The sequence below is a fragment of the Falco biarmicus genome, chromosome 10, assembly GCF_023638135.1.
Source record: "Falco biarmicus isolate bFalBia1 chromosome 10, bFalBia1.pri, whole genome shotgun sequence".
Classification (NCBI taxonomy): domain Eukaryota; kingdom Metazoa; phylum Chordata; class Aves; order Falconiformes; family Falconidae; genus Falco; species Falco biarmicus.
In genome coordinates, this window is record NC_079297.1 from 32,376,393 (window position 1) to 32,400,102 (window position 23,710).

General features: G+C 41.8%; 2 protein-coding genes across 7 annotated transcripts in view; both read right to left on the minus strand.

The window, feature by feature from the left end:
- Positions 1–303: 303 nt before the first annotated feature.
- KCNJ11 (potassium inwardly rectifying channel subfamily J member 11) lies at positions 304–2,291 on the minus strand. 2 transcript variants are annotated; one of them, XM_056355032.1, is made up of 2 exons: positions 2,105–2,291; positions 304–1,933 (listed from the first exon to the last, which is right to left on the minus strand). In XM_056355032.1, the coding sequence occupies exons 1-2, from the start codon at positions 2,179–2,181 to the stop codon at positions 979–981; spliced, it is 1,032 nt and encodes a 343-aa protein (XP_056211007.1). In that variant the 5' UTR covers positions 2,182–2,291; the 3' UTR covers positions 304–978. The 2 variants fall into 2 exon arrangements, with proteins under 2 accessions (XP_056211007.1, XP_056211005.1); XM_056355030.1 differs by having other exon boundaries at positions 304–2,287.
- A 5,287-nt stretch (positions 2,292–7,578) lies between these two features.
- Positions 7,579–23,710, minus strand: part of ABCC8 (ATP binding cassette subfamily C member 8) — an 83,037-nt gene continuing 66,905 nt past the window's right edge. For 3 of the 5 annotated variants that reach the window (XM_056354030.1, XM_056354029.1, XM_056354033.1), the window contains 10 exons: positions 20,720–20,822; positions 19,181–19,294; positions 18,415–18,535; positions 18,124–18,254; positions 17,494–17,572; positions 16,482–16,590; positions 14,803–14,906; positions 13,905–14,038; positions 12,494–12,556; positions 7,579–8,189 (listed from right to left, as the gene is read on the minus strand). In XM_056354030.1, coding sequence (XP_056210005.1) covers positions 8,052–8,189; positions 12,494–12,556; positions 13,905–14,038; positions 14,803–14,906; positions 16,482–16,590; positions 17,494–17,572; positions 18,124–18,254; positions 18,415–18,535; positions 19,181–19,294; positions 20,720–20,822 — 1,096 coding nt within the window. In that variant the 3' untranslated portion in view covers positions 7,579–8,051. Of the gene's footprint in view, positions 8,190–12,493; positions 12,557–13,904; positions 14,039–14,802; positions 14,907–16,481; positions 16,591–17,493; positions 17,573–18,123; positions 18,255–18,414; positions 18,536–19,180; positions 19,295–20,719; positions 20,823–23,710 lie in introns of those variants that run through there. The other 2 variants (XM_056354032.1, XR_008824275.1) reach the window with 2 other exon arrangements.

Sequence of the window (23,710 nt, forward strand, 5' to 3'; positions counted from 1 at the left end):
AGGTTTTGCCTATTGCATGCAGATATAATTTCAGCATTCAGCATTGCTCTTTCATTTAAAATAACTAATTCTATGAATAGTCCCTGAATCAAACACAATTCACTCTGGCCTAAAGGAGAGATTAATTTTCTTACTGAGTATCCCATGGCCATGTGGCTCGGGGCAGAGGGGACATTACTTCTCTTCTTTTAGAAATCAGAACACAGATTTTTTCCTATTGATAATTAATATCAGTTGTATACTATCTGCTACTCTTTTTAAAGGCAAAGCATTGCTTACTATCAGAAATGTACAGTCCAAAAAGGCATTCCTGAATGTTTTATTTTGGAAGTGTAAAGAGTTTTAAAATAAACAAAAGTAAATATTCAAATCCATTTCATATTGCATGTAGCAGGAGTGGCTCCATACCATACAATATGGATGAAGCAAATCCGGCAGTTAATTTCTTTGAGATGTAGAGTATAATACATAGACACTTTCAGATCTGATCTTGTGTCATACGTAACATTACCTGACCCTTTTGTTATCATTTAAATCCAGCCTACTTTATTTATTATTAATATTTTGCTATATTGATTGTTCAAGTTAGAAAAAAACAGTTAAAAACTACTGACTTGAGGACACTGCAAGACCCTAAGTAATGCAGTCTCTGTGGATAAATATACATTTATTCTTTGAGAAAATATATCATTACCTGCAGATGAATCAACGCAAAATGATCATGCAATTAAACAGGACAGTCTGAATGGAAATTTAAAGCTGCAGACTGTGATTTTTCTACTCCCAGTGCTGCTTGAAATCTCTCACACCTTTAAAAAAATATAATTAGCTTTAGATTTATCCCACAATAAATAACACCAGAACATACCTTGTGCTACCAACCTGAATTTAAAAAAAAGTAAGAGGCCACCTCAGTGTTTTGAGTTTATGAGATTTTTCAGACACAAAGGCCTAACAGAGTTTCCCAGTCCAAAGGCATCAGGAAGGATCATCGCTTATGGTAAACTTGGGCTTTAGCTTGACAGACCTCTTCCTTATTGTGCCTTTAGGGGACAATGGCATGGTGTCCATAATACTCTTGTCCTCCTCAAGCTGCCTAGCAGTGCATGAAGGGGTGGGCACTTTCACTGTGTTGCCAAATTTAGAGTAGTCCACAGAGTATTGCCCATCTTCCTCTGCCACAATGGGCACAAACCTTTGGCCCCAGAGGATTTCATCTGCCAGGTAGGAGGTTCTGGCTTGAGTGGTGATGCCGGTGGTCTCCACCACCCCTTCCAAGATGACGATGATCTCCAGGTCCTCGTGGTGGTGAAGGTTCAGAGGGGAGATGTCGTAGAGGGGGCTGTTCTTGTCTATCACGTGGTAGATGATGAGTGGGGAGACGAGGAAGATGCTGTTGCCCCCCACGGGGTTCTCCATCTGGATGTCGATCTGGTTGAGGGGCACCACCTCCCCCTCCAGGCTGGCGGTCTTCTTCACCACCTGCATGCGGATGGTGGCACTGATGATCATGCTCTTCCGGAGGTCACCCACCCGCAGCATGAAGCAGAGCTTGCCCTCCCGCAGGGCGATGACTGCGTGCTTGCTGAAGATGAGGGTCTCGGCCCGGCGGTGGGCCTGTGAGGTCTTCATGAAGATGCAGCCCAGCATGATGGCGTTGATCACCAGCCCCACGATGTTCTGCACAATCAGCACCAGGATAGCGGCTGGGCACTCCTCTGTCACCATGCGTCCCCCAAAGCCGATGGTCACCTGCACCTCGATGGAAAAGAGGAAGGCAGAGGTGAAGGAGTGGATGCTGGTCACGCAGGGCACGAAGCCAGCCGGGGCCCCCGCCGCCCCCTCGCCATTCTCACGCTGCAGCCGGGTGCTGTGGTCCAGGTCCCCGTGGGCGAAGGCGATGAGCCACCAAACCATGCCAAAGAGCAGCCAGCTGCAGAGGAAGGACATGGTGAAGATGAGCAGCGTGTGGGGCCACTTGAGGTCCACCAGAGTGGTGAAGACGTCCTGCAGGAAGCGCCCCTGCTCCCGGATGTTTTTATGGGCCACGTTACAGGCACCGTTCTTGCCCACAAAACGTGCCCGCCGCTCCCGGGCACGGTACCGGGCATGATCCGGCACATCCTCCGCCAGCCGGGTCAGCACGTACTCCTCGGGGATGATCCCCTTCCTCGACAGCATGGCTCCCCGCCGCCGCTCCGCCGCTCAGCGCCGCCCCATGCAGCCGCCGCTCCGCCGAGGGAGGGAGCCGGGAAGGGGGGGGAACACGCCGCCGCCGCAGCCGCAGCCCCTGCCGTAGCCGGGAGGCGGCGTCTCCGAGGCCGGGAGCGACCGAGACCGGACCCATACGCCGGACCCGGCTTGTGGGGCCGGTCTCGGTCGCTCCTGGCCTCCATGTTGCGGTCTCTGAGGCAGCCCCGGCCCCTCAGGCAGCCCGAGGCGGGGGGAGAGGGGCTCTGAGGTGTTTCCCGCCCGCGCCTCCACCTCACGGTCGTTGGGTAACGGGCGCAAGGGCAGGCGGTTAAAAACCGTTGGGCGCCGCTCCTCAGTGTAGCCCTCTGAGGAGAGAAGGGGGAGCCGAGTCCCAGCTTGCTCTCTGATGTGCGCTAAGTGCCTTTCTTTACCCTTTTTACCTCAGTTTTTTTTCAAATTATTTTTCATTATGGTTTTTTTTTCCCTGAGGAAGGGGGAGGTCGGGCTTTGGGCCACGGTTTCTGTAAATATTTGCCAGTACCTGGCTGCCTTCCATTAGCAGCACCTACTTTGTAGGATGGTGTGGTTTCAGGTTAGGCGATTATTCTGTGAAATAGAAAACAAAATGGTAAGGAGATTTTCTAAAAGGAAATCTTTAATAATAATAATTAAAAAAATATCTAGAAATTCACCTGCACATCTCTTTAAGTAGGAGGAAGGCATTCATCAATAGATAGGGCAGGCATTGATAGGAGATGGCCTTGAAGAGGCCAAATCCAAGCACATAATGGTTAACCAGAGACCTGCAATGAAAGGGTCTCAGTCCCACTTAGCAAATTTGCTGGAGTTATTTTGCCATGACTAGGGAAGGATTTTTCTAAAAGGAGGAGTTCATGAAACAATATGAGCTGTGACTGCTCAGGAAAATGTCTGCTGTCCAAATAGGAGTAAAAGTTGCCAAAGAACAATCTGGACACAAATGGTTAACCCACAGGGACATGAACTTCCAGAAAGACATCAAAATTACCAGAAGAGGCAATAAAAGGAGACAGAAGGCTGGAACCTGTGTGTGGCAGTATGATGTCTGCATGTTTATAAATACATATACGTACCTATAAGGATGTGTCTTTGTGACAAGATGCATTATTTAAAAACACTCCAATGTGGCTGCTCCACTGTTTAAATGCAGCATTCCCATTCATGTGTTTACTTTGGTTTAGGTATTTGTTTCTATTTCACATGTAGACACCAACATTACAGAGTTGCTAAAGCATCCTAGGATATTCTGGATAAGAGGTTTTTCTTTAGTGCCAGTGGATTTTTGATTATATTTTTCTAATTGTATGTGTCCATGGTCTTTCCTTTGAGTCTTGGCTCTAAGTGCTTTGGCTCTAAGAAGAAAATTAACTCTATCCCATCTGAAACCAGGACACACATACTTTAAGCAGTTATTGATTGCCTGGGAAAGGCAGTTGCCCAGCTGGTGGTTGGGAGCCTGCCAGTTGGTGTTGGAATTAACTTTCTCCACCTACAGCTACTTACAGTGGCCCACCTATGGATTTCCGAATAGTATTTTTAAGTAATGGCTCTGAGCTCTCTAGGCATTCATTATAGGTCTTGTAATTAACCGATTACTATTACTTTAGACTATTTCTACTTCTTATGTATGAATAGTTGCATGTCCTTGGGCATCCATTCCTTTTGGAGGGGTCAGTTTCCCAGTGCTTTCTCTTGTTCCACTGTCTTTCTTGCTGCTTTGAAAAATTAAAATAACAACAAGGTGTGGCACCTGGCTGCCAGGCCACTGAGCTTAGTCAAAGATATTTCTCCTTTCTCTGCATCACTTTGCTAGACATTTTTTTGCGTGCTTCCTGTGAATGTCACCTACACCTACACTTTTACTTTACGTACATGATTTATAGATACAATTTAACTTCTAAAATACTGCATTTTTCATACTTTTTTTTTCTCTAAACACTTTTAAAAATGCAAATGGATGAAGGAATTTGAAGATTTACTTGTCAAAGATGAAGTTCTCCAACTGATGGCAGCTCATAGGTGCTTCCAGCATTTTGCAGTGAGCATAAAGGGGCTCTATAACACCACGCAGGGTAACATTTCACACTCTTTTGCAGAGAAGGACATAGCTACCTTGCAGTGTTTGGTTTACAGTTGGACCTGATGACCTTAAAGGTCTTTTCCAACCTAAATGATTCTACAAATCTAGGATTCAAGAGGCAGTCGTGTCTTTCATGCCATTTTTCTTTACTCTTTTCTAATTGCTTTCTTATTCAGTACCTTTTCCTCCAGAGGGTGGTAACGACGTGAATGTAGACTAAAAAAAAAATGTGTCAGAGGAGTCTTTGCAAGGGAAAGTTAAATTGCTTCATAGTCTGGTGCTAGGAACGATCCATGGAGCCTGCTACAGCAAGGGGTATTGCATGAACACACCATGTTGGTTTTAGGAATCCTGAACTCTACAGAGATAGAAGGGTGTTGTCTTGTTTCCACTTCTGTTCTTTATTGGGACTGTCATTTGCCACTTGTTTCCCTTCACTTCTGAGCACTTACTGGCTGAGATGGGACAGCAAAGCAAGTGGCTTCTGCTGAAGAGTTTCTAGAGCAGAGTAAAAAGAAGCCCTGTCTTTGTGGATCAAGTGACAGATACTTTAAAGAAAAAAGTGACAGATCTTCTGTGTGAGCCAACATATTTGTGTTAAGAGCTGCTGAACAAATTGGGCTCACAGGAATCAACAGTCCCACTCTGTAGTATTGAATCATGAGGGGTAAGTTTTTCCACCCACAAAATAGGTTTTATATTTCAAAATTCCCCCACCCCCACCCTAATTTATCCTAATTTTAATGGCTATCAAATCAGATATTACTATAATTGTTAAATTATAATTTAGTTGGCACCATGGTGTTACTCTGCCTTTAGAAGCAGGTCTGTCTTTCAAAGGCTACACAGTGTTAACCTAACACAAATTAAGCCCCAGAAATCCCCTTGCTGTATGAGTGGGTAGAAAAAAGAAAAGAGATGGGAGCTGTTTAGGCAAAGCCACAGGGGAAGGCATGAGCACAGCTGGAGAGAGGGCTAATGTAGCAGGCATGCTGTGCTTCCTGGCCTCCCAGTGACACAGTGCTCCCTTAAAAATAAATAGAATAGGATGAAATGGTCACACTAAGACAAGGAGATAAATGCTATAGCAGTTGTTGTATAATGGGAGTATTTATAGAAAGCAAGCAAAATAAAACAAACTTTGTGTCTTCATGGACAGCTTATCCTACTAACACCTTTGGGACTGAGCCAAGTCCCATCCCAGAGGAGAAATGAAAGTCTGGACGTGGCTGCTCTGGGGCTGTCTTGTACCTGTTTTAGTACAGCACTTTGCTTGGTAATGCTTCATAGCCCTGCAAAATACACTTGTGAGCCTGATTCAATAGTGACTTCTAGCCTGCCTAGCTCAAGGCAACAGGTTTAACAGCTCAGATAATAGCAGTGAGTCTCCCACCACAGGATAATTTTCTTGGATGCTGCTTCTGGTCACTGTTGAGAATCTCATGCTTTGGAGTTAGGGAGCAGGCAAATACTCTCCTGGGACTTGGGCCCATATAAACAAGACTAGATAAAATGTGCTGAGGCAATGTGAAGTCTACTCTGTCCAAAGTGGCAGCTGAGAGGCCTCCCTGTTCACACATTTGTCCAGTAGTGTGGTACCATCAAAAAGATACATGATCATTGGATATGAACCAACTCACCCTATGCTCCTGCAATGCTGCTTTGTGAAATAGAAGGCCCATTTTCAATTGAAATGTATGACACTTGTGTTTTGAGTGTTTTCTTAATGCTGCAAGATATAATGCAGTCTTAGCGATATGCTCCCTTGCATTCCTTTCTAGATAAGGTTGTCAGAAGCTTACGGATTAGAAGCTGGTCCAAACCGCAGTGTCAAATCCCAGGCACTTTATTAAAATTATATGAAACCTTGCTTCCCTGTATCTCTCCTCTTGCCATTAGGATATAGGACCTCCACAGACACTTGCAAAGCTTCTGAGGATCTCTCTCTGCAGCGTGAGTTTGAGATGTCCTGCAGAGCAATGTTCTCCTAAGCCTTTACAGGATGAGATCCTGCCTTAGACCAGTGCTGGGCAGCTAGGAGGCAGCAGGCACAGTAGCTGTAGCGGAAACCTGCTGTGCCCTCACTCTGCCTTCCTGGTGCCCTGGAAGGACAATCACCCATCTCCCATTTCTTCTCTCTTAGCCCTGATGGATGCCCGGTACCCTAGGGTGAAAGCACACCAGTAGTTCTGCAGCTGTTTTCTTTGCTGCTGCCCAGTGATTCACTGGGGAAGGAAATCTCTCCCAACTGCCCATTTTCATTCTTCATCTGTAGCAGGCAATGACAGAGCTCATGCACTCGTCTGCATAACTGCATTCCACCTCCCCAATTTTATGCAGCTGTATGTTCTGTGGCCTCAGTTTAATGCCCTTAGATATTGCACAAATAATAGCAGGCAGATGCTGCAAATACTCCACTGTGGAACTGTTAACACTACTAAAACTGCAACAGAAGTTCTTGCTTTCTGCTGCAATGCTAGAAGTAATGCATTAAAAATATCATGTATCCCATGAGAATACAGAGGTGTCTTTTTCTAGAAAATAAAGCTTTTAAAAAAACAGATTCCAAATTAATTGAACAGACTAAAGACAGAAAAAAGAAAGACAAAGCAATTTTACTAAGTGCTAGAAATTCTTCAAAAAGGGGAAGAGTACATAAATGGATGTAAAGCCAATGTTGCTATAAAAAGATTAACAGTGAAAAATTTGTGTAGCCTTCCATTTTTTGACATTCTAACCCCTTAGCAACTAATAAATCCTGAAAGGATTGTCACAATGAATCAATAGGGCGGGGGTAAGGTGATACCTAGCCATATTAGGATAATTTCAGTGGTTACAAATTAAGCATATATCATCTATTGGTAAGGATCACAGTGAATCTAGAAACAGTGTGACAGCGGGTGAAATACCTAAAACTAGGAGACAATGAGTCAAGCTGTCATGGCTCTGAACTACAGTGAAAGGTTTAATGCTCTTTTTTTACTAGACTTGGAGGGATAATGTCCAGATGAATTGGTACATCTGTACTGGTCTGGAAAAAGCGTGCATTAAACACTGCTATGTTATCGCAGCCTGCCTACTCGTAGCTTCCTCACAGTTTGGGAGGGAGTCTAGCTCAATCCTGTTTGGAATCAGTATAATAGTATTCAATGGGGGTAGAGGTGAGGCAGCCTAAGGAAAACTAAAGGAACGTGATTCGTTTCTAAAAGGTATTAAAGGAGAGAACAAGAGACACAGGAACTATCAATAAAGGACAATATAAAAAATGCTTTATAGATTTTATATTTAGATATTAAAGCTTTACAGAGTCATATGAATAAGAGATACAAGCTTTTGAGAAATCCCTTTGGTATACAATTTTTCCTTCTGTATTTAGTCAGCCATGAGCACTATCTACAGCAGAACTATGACATAAAAATAACATGTTAACAGAATGACAGGAGAGGTTTAAGAGTTACATAAAAACTCCATGCCGGCTATGTTTGATGTGTACCCTCTCATATTTCACCCATATCATTTTTTCAGCTATATTTCATGATTCTTTGGTAGCAAATAAAAAGAGTAGTAGTATACATAAAAGGAAAATACACAGATAATTTGTTAATGCTTCAGATGGAGAAAAATCGCTCATTTTATTAAAAAAGGAAAACCTCAATTTATTATGAAATATTTATTTACAGGTATTTTACATTTTTAGAAAATAATACAATTATACTTTAAAATGCTTCATTTATTTTTGTTATTTATCTGCTTGTACAAAAGAAGCAAAGACACTGTCTTCTTGTTCTAGCAGAACCTCAGGCTTGTCATATTCCAAAATAACCCCTCTCTTCATGACAATAACCAAGTCTGCATTGAGGATTGTATGCACACGATGCTGAAAAAGAAACAAAATGCTAGTTCAGCATATCTACCAAATGCATTCCAGGATAAGACAGAGTTGCAGAAATTATCAAGTTCAAGTTTGATTAGGTTTACTTATCCTACTTTCATCCTAATTTACTGTGCAAATACTGCAGATAAACATACAGACCAAGAGCCATGTGGATACTCAAGTATCATAAATTGCACATAGGTACTTGAGGTACTTCAGTATGAGGAGTCATGTAAGTTCAGACTACAATGTCCCTAGCTCAGAGTCCTGCCACCGAGTGTTGCCACAGGAAGGTAGCCCGGAAGTGAGAACAGGGAAGGAATTGTGGTACTGCATGCAGGCACCCTCCCAGTCCTGGACTACATCTAGATCACGGGGGTTCCTGAGATTGGTGTGGTTTGTCTGTTTGTAAAACTGAATGGATCTCTTTTCTAAGACCTTGCCCACATCTTCTCTTGAGCTTTCATAAATGTTTTTCATCTACATTCTTTGGAAAAGATTTTTCAAGGCTTGCGCCCCACTGCATGAACAAGTGCACACTTTTGTATGCGCTGGGCCTCACCACTCGGAACTTCATCTGATGCCCCTTGCCTCATGATTTTGCAGACCAGTCTCACATATCCTTATGTTGTCCTTCTTCCAGGCAGAAGAGGCCGAGCCTACTCAGCTGCTCCCCTTAAGGAGCAGTTCCACTCCTTCGATCATCTTTGTGCTTCCCAACACTTTTCAGTTACAACATGTCGTTCTGGGGATGAGCGGACTGGAACTATACACAATATTCAAGGTATGATGTTGTCTCTTTTTGTTCTCTACCCTTTTTCTAGTGACCCCTAACATTTGATTAATTTATGTTATTAGGAAGAAACCTCCATAGTTCTATTCACAGTGGATAATAAAAATAATTAATTTAGCTTTCTGCAATACCATTATCTTTCCTGAGCATTCCTTTCATATATCCACCATCAAATACCCCTATAAATTGACAGACTTCTTGCTGCGGTGTGTTTCAGGGATTCATGAATTCATTATTAGTTTTGATAGCTCCCAGAAGCTACTCTCATAGGGTTTTTTTTTTGGCCTGCCTTATTGCATTTTCATATAAACATGCCAGAGTTTATGATAATTTCTGTTTTCTTTATGAGTTCATCTTTTACAAGAATGCCTTCTTGTTTCTAATGATCTTTATTTGTTTAGCCATACCAGTTTCTATCCTTACTCAAGCCTTTCCTAATAAATAGCACGCATTGGCTCCAGGATCTTTGAATAAAATCCTCCAGTAATTTCCACGACTCCTGGCAGATTCAATTTTTTTCTCTGCTTCTTTTTAGCTAGGTTACCCCCATCCCCCTACCCTGCGTATATTTTTGAGGTTTGTTTTTAGCAAGCCTCCTTGATTTTTCCAGAATTCTTTCCAGAATTCTACTCTTTAAAGTTGAGTGTAACTCCATTGGATTTTTGGGGTCTGCGTTACTCCTGCAGGGATATTTAATCTTAAAATACTATGGCCCCTGTTACACAGTTGCTCTTCACCCGTAAAGTTCCTAACCAGATCTTGGGCCCCCTCAGTACCACAACAACTCTTGTATTTCTTTCTGTGGCTTCCTAGCCAGATGTTCCATTAAATAATCACTGATGGTATCTACAAATCTCATCTCTGCCACAGTCCTCCTGTGACATTTATCCAATCCACAGGCAGGGGGAGAGGACTAAAATACCACATTCCAGTTGTACTCCCTGCCCTGGTTGTCTGACCTCTTTCAGTATAACACAATCACTGGTAAAGTAATGTAGATGATAATACAGACCAAATACTAGACTCCTCCTATTCTTCCTAATGCAAATTGGGAATATACGGCCTTCTCTGGGGGAAAAAAAAAAAACAATCAAAAAACCCACTGAAAACCCAACAAAAAACACAAAGAAAAAGCGAAAGCCATCACCTACCCCACCCCCAAAACACTTGTTATATTTTTACTAGAGAATGTTTTGAATACAAACCCACCTGCTGTAAACCACATTTACATTTGGAAGTAAAAACATTCACAGTAAATTTCTTCCAAAATGCTGTTTGCTTGAACTGTGCAGTTTAAAACTCACTAAGAGAGTGAAAGATTAATAAAACTTTCTCAGCCTATCCCCAAACAAACTGAAAAAGATACATAAATGCAAAATGCAGTGCAACTCAAGAATTTTCAGGCAGAGAAAGCAGGAAATTTCAGGCTTATGATTCCTTTGCCTTTTTAATAATGACACAATGAACGGATACCTTGAGATAAATCAGGTTTTCTATTACACATATGCTAGGTAAAAATAAAAACATACTGTAACATTCCTGAGCATAGGTTTCTTGACTTGTATTTAATTTTTAAATGTTAAGAAGCTTAATGACTTTACTTCACCTTCCTGAAATATGTGTATTTCTAGAAAACAGAGAACTAAAAGATCTGTATTGCTTCTGACACATCTGTTAAGCCAACTGCTTTGATTCAGGTCAAATCTCTTTCATAAACAATTTTTTAAGAGAAACTCAAATCTTTGTATAATCACTTCAAGGATATGCAAACTTAAATTAAATCACTGTCAGCAGGGATGGAATGTTTATTTTTAAAAGTTGGTAAGATTCTAATTTATTTAAATTCTGAAACATAACTGCTTTATCCAGTGGCAGAACTACCACATAATTTTACTTGTCCTTAGTTAAATTATTATTGTAGCTTGATGAAACATTCTTAGATTTCACAGTAGTCAAAGTCATATTATATTTTAAATTACCCTAAAATGGGTAACAGAAAACAGACTGTGTACTTAAGACTGCATGCCTTTACAGGCAATCGGATCTAGCATCATGTAACACATTAAAGCAGCTGTTATTATGTATTTAAATATCCTAAGCGCCATCATGTGGCACGTGCGGGACAGCCGGGGGGTCAGGCCCAGCCAGCACAGGTTTAGGAAAGGCAGTTCCCTCCTTGAGGAACCTGATCTCCTTCTATGCCAAGGTGACCTGCCCAGTGGACGAGGGAAAGGCTGTGGATGTTGCCTGTCTGGACCTTAGTAAAGCCTTCGGCACCGTCTCCCACAGCATCTCCTGGAGAAAGCGGCTGCCCACGGCTGGGAGGGGTGTGCTCTGCGCTGGGCTGGAAGCTGGCTGGACACCGAGCCCAGAGCGCGGCGGGGAATGGAGTTACACCCCGCTGGCACCGGGCACAAGCGGCGTCCCCAGGGCTCGGTGCTGGGGCCGGTCCTGCTTAATGCCTTTATCGATGATCTGGGCGAGGGGATCGAGTGCTCCCTCGGTACCTTTGCAGATGACACTTGCTGGAGGCAGGCAGGCTCTGCAGGGGGGTCTGGGCAGGCTGGGCCGATGGGCCAAGGCCAATAGTATGGGGTTCAACCAGGAGAAGTGCCGGGTCCTGCTCCTGGGTCACAGCAACCCCACACAGCGCTCCAGGCTTGGGGCAGAGCGGCTGGGAAGTGCTGGCTGATGGCTGGCTGACCATAAGCCAGCAGTGTGCCCAGGTGGCCATGGTGGCCAAGGGCATCCTGGCTTCTCTCCAAAACAATGTGGCCAGCAGGACAAGGGCAGTGATCGTCTCCCCATACGTGGCACTGGTGAGGCCGCACCTCGAAACCTGTGTTCAGTTTTGGGCCCCTCACTACAAGAGGGACATAGAGGTGCTGCAGCGTGTCCAGAGACGGGCAACGGAGCTGGGGAAGGGGCAGGAGCACAAGTCTCATGAGGAGCGGCTGAGGGAACTGGGGGTGTTGAGTCTGGAGAGGAGGAGGCTCAGGGAGGATCTTCTTACTCTCTACAACTACCTGAAAGGAGGCTGCAGGCAGGTGAGGGTTGGTGTCTCCTCCCTGATAACCAGGAACAGAACAAGAGGAAACAGCTTCAAGTTGTGCCAAGGGAGGTTTAGGTCGGGTGTTAGGAACAGTTTTTTCACTGAAAGGGTGATCAAGCACTGGAACAGGCTGCTCAGGAAGGGGGAGGAATCACCATCCCTGGAGGTGTTTAGAAAATGTGTAGATGCGGGGCTGAGTGACATGGTTTAGGGATGGACTTGGCAGCCCTGGGTTGACAGTTGGACTTGATGATCTCAAAGGTCTTTTCCAACCTAAATGATTCTATGATTCTATAAATAAGAAAGTAATTTAAAATGGAAACGAAAGCTTACACTTAAACACTGCTTTAAAAGAAAAGACTAATGGCCAAATTAACACATTTATCAACATTTACAAGAATTAACTAATGTGACATTTCTGATTCTTGTTTACATTAGAAAGGTAGCAGAAACTGTACTTACTGCTATTGTAACCACAGTACGGTCAGCAAATGCAGTCATGACTACCTTCTGGAGTATGTTCTCCTATGTAAAGAAAAATGTTTGTTGCTCTTTAAACAACAGAAGTTACATGACAGACACACAGATACTAGGAAGGCTTAAGTAGCCAGTAATTATTCCATGCTTTTACCGATCCTTCATTGCAGAAATGAAGAATTAACGCTGTGCCAAAACTAAGTCAGAGCCTGGTCTCCAGTTAGACAGCCCTTGCTTGTTCTTGCCACCCCCGCTGCCTCTGGCATTCAGCACACATGACAGTTGTGCTCTGGTCCCCAGACCCCTACTATCCTGACCTCAGTCCTACAGTGAGGAAATCAAAAGTGAATTCAGGGTGCTGCCAGGCTGCCTGCACAAAGGTGCCTCTGTGAGGTGTTTTTCACCCTGCTGCAAGCCCAGGAATGTCCCAGCAGACTAGGGACTTCTAACACCAAGGGGTGTCAGGGATAAGCAAGGGAGTATGCTGTACCTGGCATATTTAACAGTGGAGATAACATTTAAGATGGTCTTAACATACATAGTTCTCACTCAACAAGTACTATCCTTTGATATTTAGGAAACATGATGTTGTGTACCAAACTGCCTAGAAATGTCACTAGCACAGATATTTTTATTTGCTATTACCTGTTCTTTAGGTATCTCAAGAGAGGAAGTATATCCTCAATGAATCAAAATTAAGAATTTTAACTGGGCTGCGTACAGTATAATTCATAACCTTACTGACACCCAACACAGTAACATTTCATACAAGTAAAAATTGTAGCTGTTACAATAAACCCTTCCAATGATATTCTTTACTCATCGAAAGAAAAAGACTGAAACATTTCTCATAACAGAAGAAAAAAAAATCCTAAGAATGTACTGTTATTTGGCAAAAATCTAGTCAGTGCACTAATATTGTGTGGTTTAACATGTGTCTAGCAATTTCAGACAATTAATGCAGTAATCCAGTATGTCTTCTCTGTCTCTTTGTTTATTTCCTTGACTCTAATTTCAAGCCTTCTAACTTTCTGACCTGTCCTGTCCACCATACTGGGGACATTATTCTGCTTGCCAGTTTACCCTTCACTGACCATCTCAGCTGACCTTCCAAAGCTTTGCTTACTTTAGGAAATAAAACTGCCAATGAAAATAACGTGCTTCATTTTCCTAATGCAAACAATGCTGGAATAACTATTAACCCCCTAGTAAAATGAATTGAAAGCTCTCTAGTTAGCAATAACTCACAACTACCTGGACTTGTAAACATGTCTGCACTAAATGCGATGTAAGCGTATTACAGGTTAGAGAGAATTGCTTTCCACCTTTTTCTTTGCCTATTAGCAGTTCCCTCCCCACCAAGGAAAACAGGAAGTCAGCAACACTCCAAACTCACTGTTGCCATGTCAATAGATGCTGTGGCTTCATCCATAATGAAGATGCTCGTCTTCCGCACAAAAGCCCTTGCTAGGCAGAACAGCTGTCTTTGGCCCTGGCTGAAGTTTTCACCCCCTTCTGTGACTATAGCATCTGGAAACGATATAGCAAAACCACTGTTTATATGGTGTGCATGCGTGTGTATGAGAGGGTCTGATCAGAGCAGAGCACATGCTTGGAAAATAATGTCTCACTTCCAGCATAAGGGCTTTCAAAGTAACATTTCCTAGGTCTACAGCTGCTGGTGACCCAATTATAGGACCAGTACTTCTGCCTCACTATATTCTTTATATCTATTAGACATCAAAGTAACTAGGTGTGTTTAAAGCGAGTTTATCTGGAACACTTGCGATCTATGACACTGCATCCCCCTGTCAAAGTAGCATCTGTAATTTCTGTACCCTAAGGCTGTATAACTTTCAATTTTCAAGTTTTTTTTTAGTTTTGTTTGTTTCATTGCATGGCCAAATGAATCACACCTTCAAGCTTTTGAAATCTTCCTCCCTGGACATGACTATTGGAAAATACCAAAGAACATATTCTACTAACACCTGACTTCTTGGCACCTTCTTTGAATTCACAAGACCTGTAAACCTCAATGTTTCATAACAATGACATACTGAAATAAAATAATAATTTTACCATTGATTTGAGTAAAACAGGATTCTGCCCCACAGGTGCAGCTGGTAGGTAAGGCAGTTAGATGGATACAGGACTTTTGCCTGCTGGCAAGTACCTTTTGTCATAAACCAAAAAAGTTTTTTCTTCAGCAACTACTTTTTTAATAAGCAGTAAATGTGAAACAGGAATGTTGTGAACACTGGAAGCAATTCTTCTCAAAAAGGAAGTCTTATTACCTAGACCCCCAGGTAGCGCTTTCACCACATGCTTGAGCTGTGCTATTTCCAGTGCCTCCCACAGCATGCTGTCAGTGCACTTCTTCTCAGGGTCCAAGTTAAACCTACAGTTACACGTAATTCAAGAATATCAGTCAAAATAAAATAAATACATGGCAGAAGTTTATAATGTTTAGAAACAAAGCTGCAAATAATCAGAATCATATGCTAAAGATCTATCGTTGGTATAAATCCACTGAATTTTGCAGGCTTGGTCAACATTTACACCAGTGTGATTAATAACAAAATTTGACTCTTTCAGTTGAGCAGTACTGAAAAAGCTTCCTGTTTTGCACGTATCTTTGTGCTTTTAGAATTTATTCTATCCTGAATAAATTAAAGAAATTCTCATGCTTTATTAGAAAAAGCTCTGAATAAAAGTAGTAAATATGATCAGTTTAACATTATTTTTTTAAGAAAGACCAAAATTCTACCATCCTTTTAAATCCAGCGTCTCTTTGTTCTTTACGGCTATAGAAACGCTAAACAGAACAATCAAGATTCGTATTGAATTATGAAACTCAAATCTTCACTACAACTGAACAAATCTTGAATTTATGAACAGATGAATGTTAATTTAGCTTGCTGTGGCCCAGAAATGACAGCAACAAATGTGACTCTCCTATTTATATAATGATAATGAGAAATAAAAGATTCAGCAGTATGTAACACTTTTTATGTTTTACTCCTACTGTATGTGCTGTGCAGATCGACGCTGCCTTAAATAAATTTTTTAATAGATGAATTAATAGAACAAAGGTATACAGTCACCTCAACTTTTGACATGAATGAATCATGCTCTATTCAGGCAAGTTCAGGAGATAATCCTGAGATCCGTATTAGCACGGAGTCAGCAAACCAGAGAAGCCTGTATCATTTTCAGTGAACTCTAATGACTTTTATGCAGAAACTGTAACAATAGGTGATGTAACTGTGCACTGAGGATTGTACTGTTCCTCTCTAAGGGAAATGCCACAGACATAGGGAAGGACATTTGTTGGAAACTGTGGATATTTTTGCCACTGTTTCTACTGTGTCATCCTCTCAGAGGAGAAGGAAGTGGGGGAGCGGGGGAAGTGAAAAAAGAGAGAAACAAGGTGTTTGGTCTCACAGATGAAAGAACAGCTCAAACACTAGAAAGGCAACACTGATAGAGGCTCCATGATAAAATACCCAAGACTTCCTCCAGTACTTCTCATATTGTTTTACTGCTTTTTTCCTACATTAATTTTTTAGGCTGCATTTTTTCCATCTCATATTTTAAGGCAGACACATGAAAACCGATGTAGGAGAAAGAAGGCGAAGGTTTCAAGAAGTGCTGGCTGGTTATGGGTATTTGATCAGTGAGCTGAAATGATTGCTCAATCCCGGAGGAACAGTGACTTTCCCTACTTCCCAGGCATGGGATGCCTTCTGTCGACAGCATGCTGTCCAGGCTCAGGCACTGGGAACGTGCAGTCTGGCAGGGTGGCTAAAAGGCACAGACAGAAAGCAACGATCCTCTCCCTACTCCAACTAAGGTGACCAGAACTGAACAGCTTGCTATCAGCAATTCTGTAAAACTCATGACATGATATAATTTTAATATATAGTAACATATAAGTCATTGTAAGTTTTTATTGCTGGTGCTTAACGCTTACCGGATTGTTCCACTGAACAAAATAGGATCTTGGAGAATGATCGACAGCCTCGATCTCAACGTCTGTAAGGGGAGCTTAGCGATATCTATACCATCAATGATAATCCTTCCTATTCAAAAAGAAAATGGATAGTCTGCTAGACCATTTATCACGCCATGCAGCTGCTCACAAAGACACGGCTCACTTTCAGCTTGCAATACAGTACAGCAGGAACAGGCCTTGAATTGCATATCCCTTTATTCACTAAAGAAACAAGCTGTGGTCAAGCAGCAAGCACAACTGTCTTGGGACTAAGCCTCAGCTGGGAAGAATAAAAAGTATACCTGTAATATTTTATGAATGATTAGACACACTACTTATCTGCTTGACCATTATAAACATCTACTGAACAACAAGGTAAGACGTCACTTCAACCAGTGACTAGTTAACGGTTAAGCATTTCAGAATGCCAAATTACTATTGAGCACTTTTGAAATTTTATCTCCAAGTACAACCACCTGGCTCTGCATACGGGCCCTGTGGGTGATGTGGCTGGGAAACTGAGGCTGAACTATTTTTAAGTTGCACAGGAAAACACTCCATCAGGCACATAGATATGGTGCACATAGCAGGAAATATGGCAGGAAATTCCAGGGCAGCAGGGCAAGCTGCAGTCCTCAGCTGCTGAGTTTTCTGGGCCCAGTGGGCCCTATCTGCGCATGTACTTCACTGTACTTGAACCCCGCCCCCTTTTATGCTTTGCTCCTACAGCTGTGATTTAACAGCACAAAAGGCTGTCCTCTGGCACTCTTGGACTTTTGCTTCTGTCAAGCAGAACTTTTATTGATCCAGCTTATGAATGGCACAGCTGTTAGGTAACAGATGATACTGTATTTAAAGTACAATACAAGGCCAGAGAGTGTGTCCTGCAGATTAAAATAAATAATCACAATTCAAAGCTGTGGCTAAGGAAAGGACTAGCAAAGCACCTTCAGGAGCTGAGCTTGACCAATATGCAGAAGTGTCATCTTACCCTCAAAAGTGTCAACCATTCTGAAAAACGCCAGAGAGAAGGAGGATTTTCCACTGCCTGTTCGGCCGCAGATCCCAATCTGTGACACAGAACACAGATGAACGCCACATGAGCGGACATGGATAATGTCTGTATTTGACGTTTAAGATGAGTGGATGGAGAAGCTGTTCTGATCCCCGTGACCCTCATGGATCAGCCAAACTGAACTGGCCATAACAAAATCCCTGAGTTCACTCTTTGTCTTCAGGGGTCTGAGCATTTAGGAATAAATCAAGGCCAGTCCTACATACAAGAACAACAGGAGAGTGGCAGCAATGGGAATAAAGGCAAGAGAGCCACATAGGAATGATGGAAAGTAGATCTAACACAATCGCTTCTTATGGCACTGTGTGCTGACAACAGGCGCTGGGATACTGAAAAGTCATATGTAGTTCTAACTTGTCACTCTTTAAAGTATGCCTAAAGACACCAAAATAAGAAAGCCCCAGACTCCTGCCCAGTGCGCTACATTCTTTTAGAGAAAGACTTTGGTAATTCAGTCATCAAAACATACTGTGGTATGTTTTTTTAACTCTGATTTCTATGATGTGCTAGTCTAAAATGCTCCTCAGAACCACTGCAGTTCTTTACCTTCTGTCCTGGAGAGATGTGGGCATTGACATGCTTTAGCACTGGCTTTAAGTTGCTGTCGTATCGGACACTGAGGTTCTGGATTTGGATCTCCCCTCTGTCTGGCCAGTTCTGGGGAATCTGCGAGGAAGCTGTACCAGGAGCACAGGGGAAAAAACCCAATCAACCAACCCTCTCATAATAAATTAATCAGTTCATTAAGTGATTTACTATGTTTTTCATGGTAATACACTGCAAAATCATTAAAATTTCAGCAAGCTCTTTCTGCATGCTGCACAAAACTGCACTTACAAAGGAGCCCTTCGTAATTTTCAGCTTCTGTTTTGAGAAGGCCATTGATTCTTTTCACTGCACCCAGCTGGATCTCCATGTCAGCCAGGTTACGAACCATCCAATTCAGATAGTTAGACACCTGATGTAAAGCAAATACACTACTAAATTCCAGATTTTTAGTAGTTTGCATCATTTGACCAGCATGCAGTTTATATTCCTCCGCAGTTTATATTCCTCCACAGAAACACCTGTTCAGCCTCAATAAGCTGGCGTTGCGAATCTGTATGGTACACATCAACAGGGTGATGGCAATGACTAATGGTTACATTTCCTAACTGCAAATGTGCAAATGCTTTGGTACTATGGAGATCTGATCCACAGGAACAGAAAAGAGGGGGAGGAACTGTAAAGACAGGTGAAAAGACATCATCTTGCTAACTTAAGGTCTGACAGTCTAGAATGATGTACCAGGGCATAAATATAATTGACGCACTGAAAAAATACTCTTCACGATGCAAGACAATATTAAAAATATGACACAACTTGGCCATATTTGGTTGACATATTTGAACTAACACTTCAATATTTTATCTAAAAACTGAAGAAAGCATACACTCAAATATGTCAACCATTGAATGAGAACTGAAGGTAACACATGGTTTCAATGACGTTACAGTACCCACTAGAGAAGTACAGACACCTTCAATCTTCCTGTTCATCTTCGTGCCGTGAAGAATTACATAAAAATGTTTGGGAGAGACAGAAAGGGTCCCAAGATTCTTACCATAAGAGCATAGGTTAGTCCCAAGCCTACAAGTCCTGAAGAGAGTTCATTATACAGGCAACTGGTAATAGAAGTGACAGCTGCTATGAGTACCACACATGCTCCAATGTACTCCTGAAGGAATATGAATAAACTCCATCACTGTAAGTCTACAAATGATTAAAATGTCATAATTTCACATACCAAATAACAAACCTGTTGGACAGTTTGAAATACATGCAGAAAACACCACGTAACTCTAAAGAGACCCTGCCTAGGAACCCATTCTTAATGCCTTTAGTGTGGCTGTGCTGTTTGGAAACACTTTAGCACACAGGAGGAGTTGTACCAACACTCCTTATCTTCTTCCAGAGAAGTCAGTGCAAGTATCTTAAGCATGTAATGGGGGTGGCTGAAACCGCACAGCTGGTGTTACCTGGGATAGGAGGGAAATGCTCATGTAATCCCATCTGTGAGCAGATCCTCTCTGCGGCTGATGGCTGGGAGGCACTGCTGTCACTGCTGAGTGGCTACCAATCCATATTTGTTCAAACCAGCTGTTCTTGCACAGCATGTATTTATTAGTTGGATTGCATCCAACCATGACGGGCTTTTGCTGCTTTAATTTAACTCATTAGTGATTTGACCTCCCACAGACAAGCCTTTGCGTAAAATTATGTAACAGACTAGAAAACAAACTCTGTAAGGAAGGAAATTGTTTCTTGTCTGTATTTGTACTGTTTAGTGATATACGCACTGACCAAATTAGGGTCTTCAGATGGTCTAGGACTGAGCATATAAAAAGGAAGTAATATTTTATTTAAGTCATACTCAATATCTGGATTTAAGTTGCAAAAGATACCAGCTAAAATAGAGTCCAAAATGGAGATATAGTCTGAGACATGAAATATGAGTTAACATACACTTAGCACACATAAAAGGAGCCCATGTTACCACAACAGCAGTACTCCACCTGTATCTAACAAAGTCTGATACAAGTATCACCATCCACAACATAAAATTCCTTGATTTCCTTCCTAGGGAGTTATTTTTAATAAATAATTTCTCATGCCAGGCTACTTTACTGAGCACTTTTAAGGAAATGGGCACTTGAATATCTTTGGCATTCCTCAGATGACCCAAACCCAGGCACAAACTGCCTGCATCCTTCTGCTCATTGAGAGAGCTTCCAAGATGTTGAAATGTCCTGGGGACCCCCAAGGCCAAGGCCTGCTGACACTGACTAACATGGTCCCACAAAGGCATCCTGGCTGGCAGCACAGCTTGACCAGCTCTAATCACTCTTCACACACAGAGGAGCCAATGTGACCTATAAAAACTATTCTTGTCTTGGAGAAACAGCTGCAGGCTATGGGGAAAATGTACGACGTTCAGTTTCCAGGGTGGGCTGGGCACATAATCGTTACAGATAGAGAGATACAATGGGTAAAGGCGCAGATCTGAAACCCAGATGAAGCTGGATAACTGTTGGATGCCGCCTCAGATTGCTTGGAATGAAGTCAAATTCATTGTGTATACACACAAAAATAATGTACTTGCCATGCGGACTTCCAGCCAGCGATTGGCAGCTGTAAGGAAAAGGGAAGCGATGTTGTTGGAATCTGTGTATTCAAGAAGCTTTTGGCGAAATTTGGCTTCATACCTGAAAAAAGAAAAATAAAAAGGAAAAAAAAGGAAAAAAATAGAAGAAAAAAAGGAAAAAAGAGAAAAAAGAGAAAAAGTCATGCATCGTGTCTTGGAAAAATGAAAAGTAAAATTTAATTGCTGGGGATATATGCTCATCGGCAGTTTGACACAGGGTCTAAATCAGCCTACCAATAGTTCAGTGACATTATCTGTAGACTTGTATTAGACACATGCAAACTGTATTTGTACAGCATTTTTAGGAGTAAATGGATGTTACTGCATTGATGAAACTCTATGTGGGACTTTCAGATCACACTGGGCATTTTGTAAATGTATTTTATTACATGGTAATTGTGAGACAGGCAATCTGAAACTAAAAATGAAAATATGAGAGAGAAATAATACATGCATGTAACTTGTGAAAAGTATTAATGCTGCAGAATGCAGTTCCTCTTCCCACCTGATCATATAAGCTCGTTTTAAAATTTATATTACTGTAGTACCTAGAAATTGTAACAATTTATTATAAACTCAAAGTACCTCCAGTCATAGTAGCTCCAGTGTTAGACAAACACGCCCTTATCAGTGGATAAATGGAGCACTTTGTAAACAGCAGTCCAAGCACATGGAGCAACAAGAAGTAACAGAATGGAAAGAACTGTGTCTTCGCCCCCACCTGCCCCCAGAGAATTAGTCACAACACAAAACGATGGCAAATAGAGCTGCTTATGGTTTATTATATTGAATCTGCACCCACTCATCAGAATAGCCGCATCAATGAATTCTGCCTTGAATTCAGCAGATACGTAAGGTGATTCCCTGCTACACCTATTTAGACTGGGGTCTTGGCAAGCATACAAGTCAGTCAGTCACCCCTTTTAGCTGGGCATATTTATTTGCATAGGTATTAATTAATATGATGTTAATAACATGTATCAAGCATTATGTCTAATAACAAAGAGGTCTGGCACAAAAGTTTTTTCCAGAGCACTAACAGAAGCTTGAAGTCATGAAGGTCTAGTTTAAGCACCCAGAGCCTGAAATTTTGTTCTCCTTTATTACATTAGCAAGTTTAACAAACACGCCCATTTCCCCCTGTTTATATCCTTTAGCTACTACAGCTGCAAGAAGCACTAGTTATTTCTAAGTTCAGCTCTCCTTATACTGATACGAGAGAAAGATAGGACAATGTTTTAAGTATGAAGTACGTGGCTTAGAGAAGCTTTCAAATTTGTTCACTGCAGAGCATCTTAATCGTTCTTCTGAGTACAGCATAATAAAGTTGAGACTTTACATAAACCATTTGTGCTTTTGAGGAAAAGTAGTAAGCACCACTTTTGGAAAAAATTTCGCTGTTCCAAACTTAACCATTTGCCAAGACATAAGAGATGTGTCTGCTGTGTGCAATGAAGAATGGCCTCGGCTGGCTCTGAGCATGTTGGTGTATATGTATAGTCTAGAATGGCTCTTCCTGAAAGCAAGTGCTAGCATCACACAGTGTCAGTTAGTGAGCCCTGCCTTTCCTCAGGACTAATTACCCTCGGTGTCCTACCATACAGAGATGGCTGTACTGCTTCTGGAACCAATTCGGTCACGTTTAACTCTCCTATCTACACCATGAGGTATTATGTGACGCAGATATGCCTCAGAAGATGTGAGGTATGTGTCATGAGTCAGCCATGCATATATGCACGTGGAATGGGGATGCAAACAAAGTTACCACTATTGGTGGAGGACTGCAGAAATCTTTCTCTTCAGAGAGCGTCCCCAGATCACCAGGCCTCTCAGAAAACAGACCAGTCTTTGCAGAAGCCTTCACATTTACATTTTATCGATTATTTAGCACCAACACTATCTGAAGTGCCAGATAGCAAACTATAAATCAGGCCAGGGCATCTGCTGAAGGCATATTTATAGCTGCAGCAGTAGCTGTCTTTCTGATCTCCCCCTGGATTTTTTGTACATTTCTTTCCTTATGCGTTCTGAGAAGTGCAGGATAAGAGAGTTACCAAGGGTAAGGACACTCCAGGAATAACTAGCACCTCCAAACGTGGTGACTGGATTCCTGAATTAGTGTTATTTTTAGGGATGCTCAAGCTAGCAAGTCTAAACTCCACTCCTGCTAATATGCGAGGCAGCTGAAAAGCCACACAGTCCTATAAATAGCCAGGTTACCAGCTGATGCAGGAGGCTGGCAGGCAGATGGAATATGGAATTTACTGAACGCACATGGCTCTCTGGGTCACAGGCACATCAGTTACTGCAGGATTTAAGAAAAAGGAGGCACCAAACACAATTCTTTGACATAGGAATTAATTTCAAGGTGATAGGAAGAACCAAGAGGGAATGCTCCAGAAGACTGAAAATATTAGCTAGATGGCATTGAATATTATTTATTGTATCAACACCTGAAAATATACAGCCATAATACTCTAAAAAGCCTCTTGATGGAGTAGAATACACAAATGAGAAAAGCAACAAATAAAGCAAAATTTATTTTCCTTAAAAGTGAACATAGACATAGCTACAACTGTTGTAGCTGAGAACACTGTTGGCACTTAACGAATTAAATATCCAATAACAGTAATTAATAATAGAAAATACTATGCCTTTCTACAACTCTTTGGGAAGCTACCTTCAGTCAAAAAGAAAAATCTTAAACTGGTTGTTTTTTCATTGAGCTATTTATATTCTATTTTCTAAATAGAATAAATAATTTATATATAATAAATAGAATAAATAGTTTAAGAAAAAGTTAACTTTGTGCATTACTTCTATTATAAAATTATAAAATTAAAATTACATATTAGGAGGAATAAGCACTACCATTTCAAAGATAGAATAGTAACAATTAACTAACAAAACGTGTAGCCATCTAGATGAGATGGATGTGGAAGACAGTTA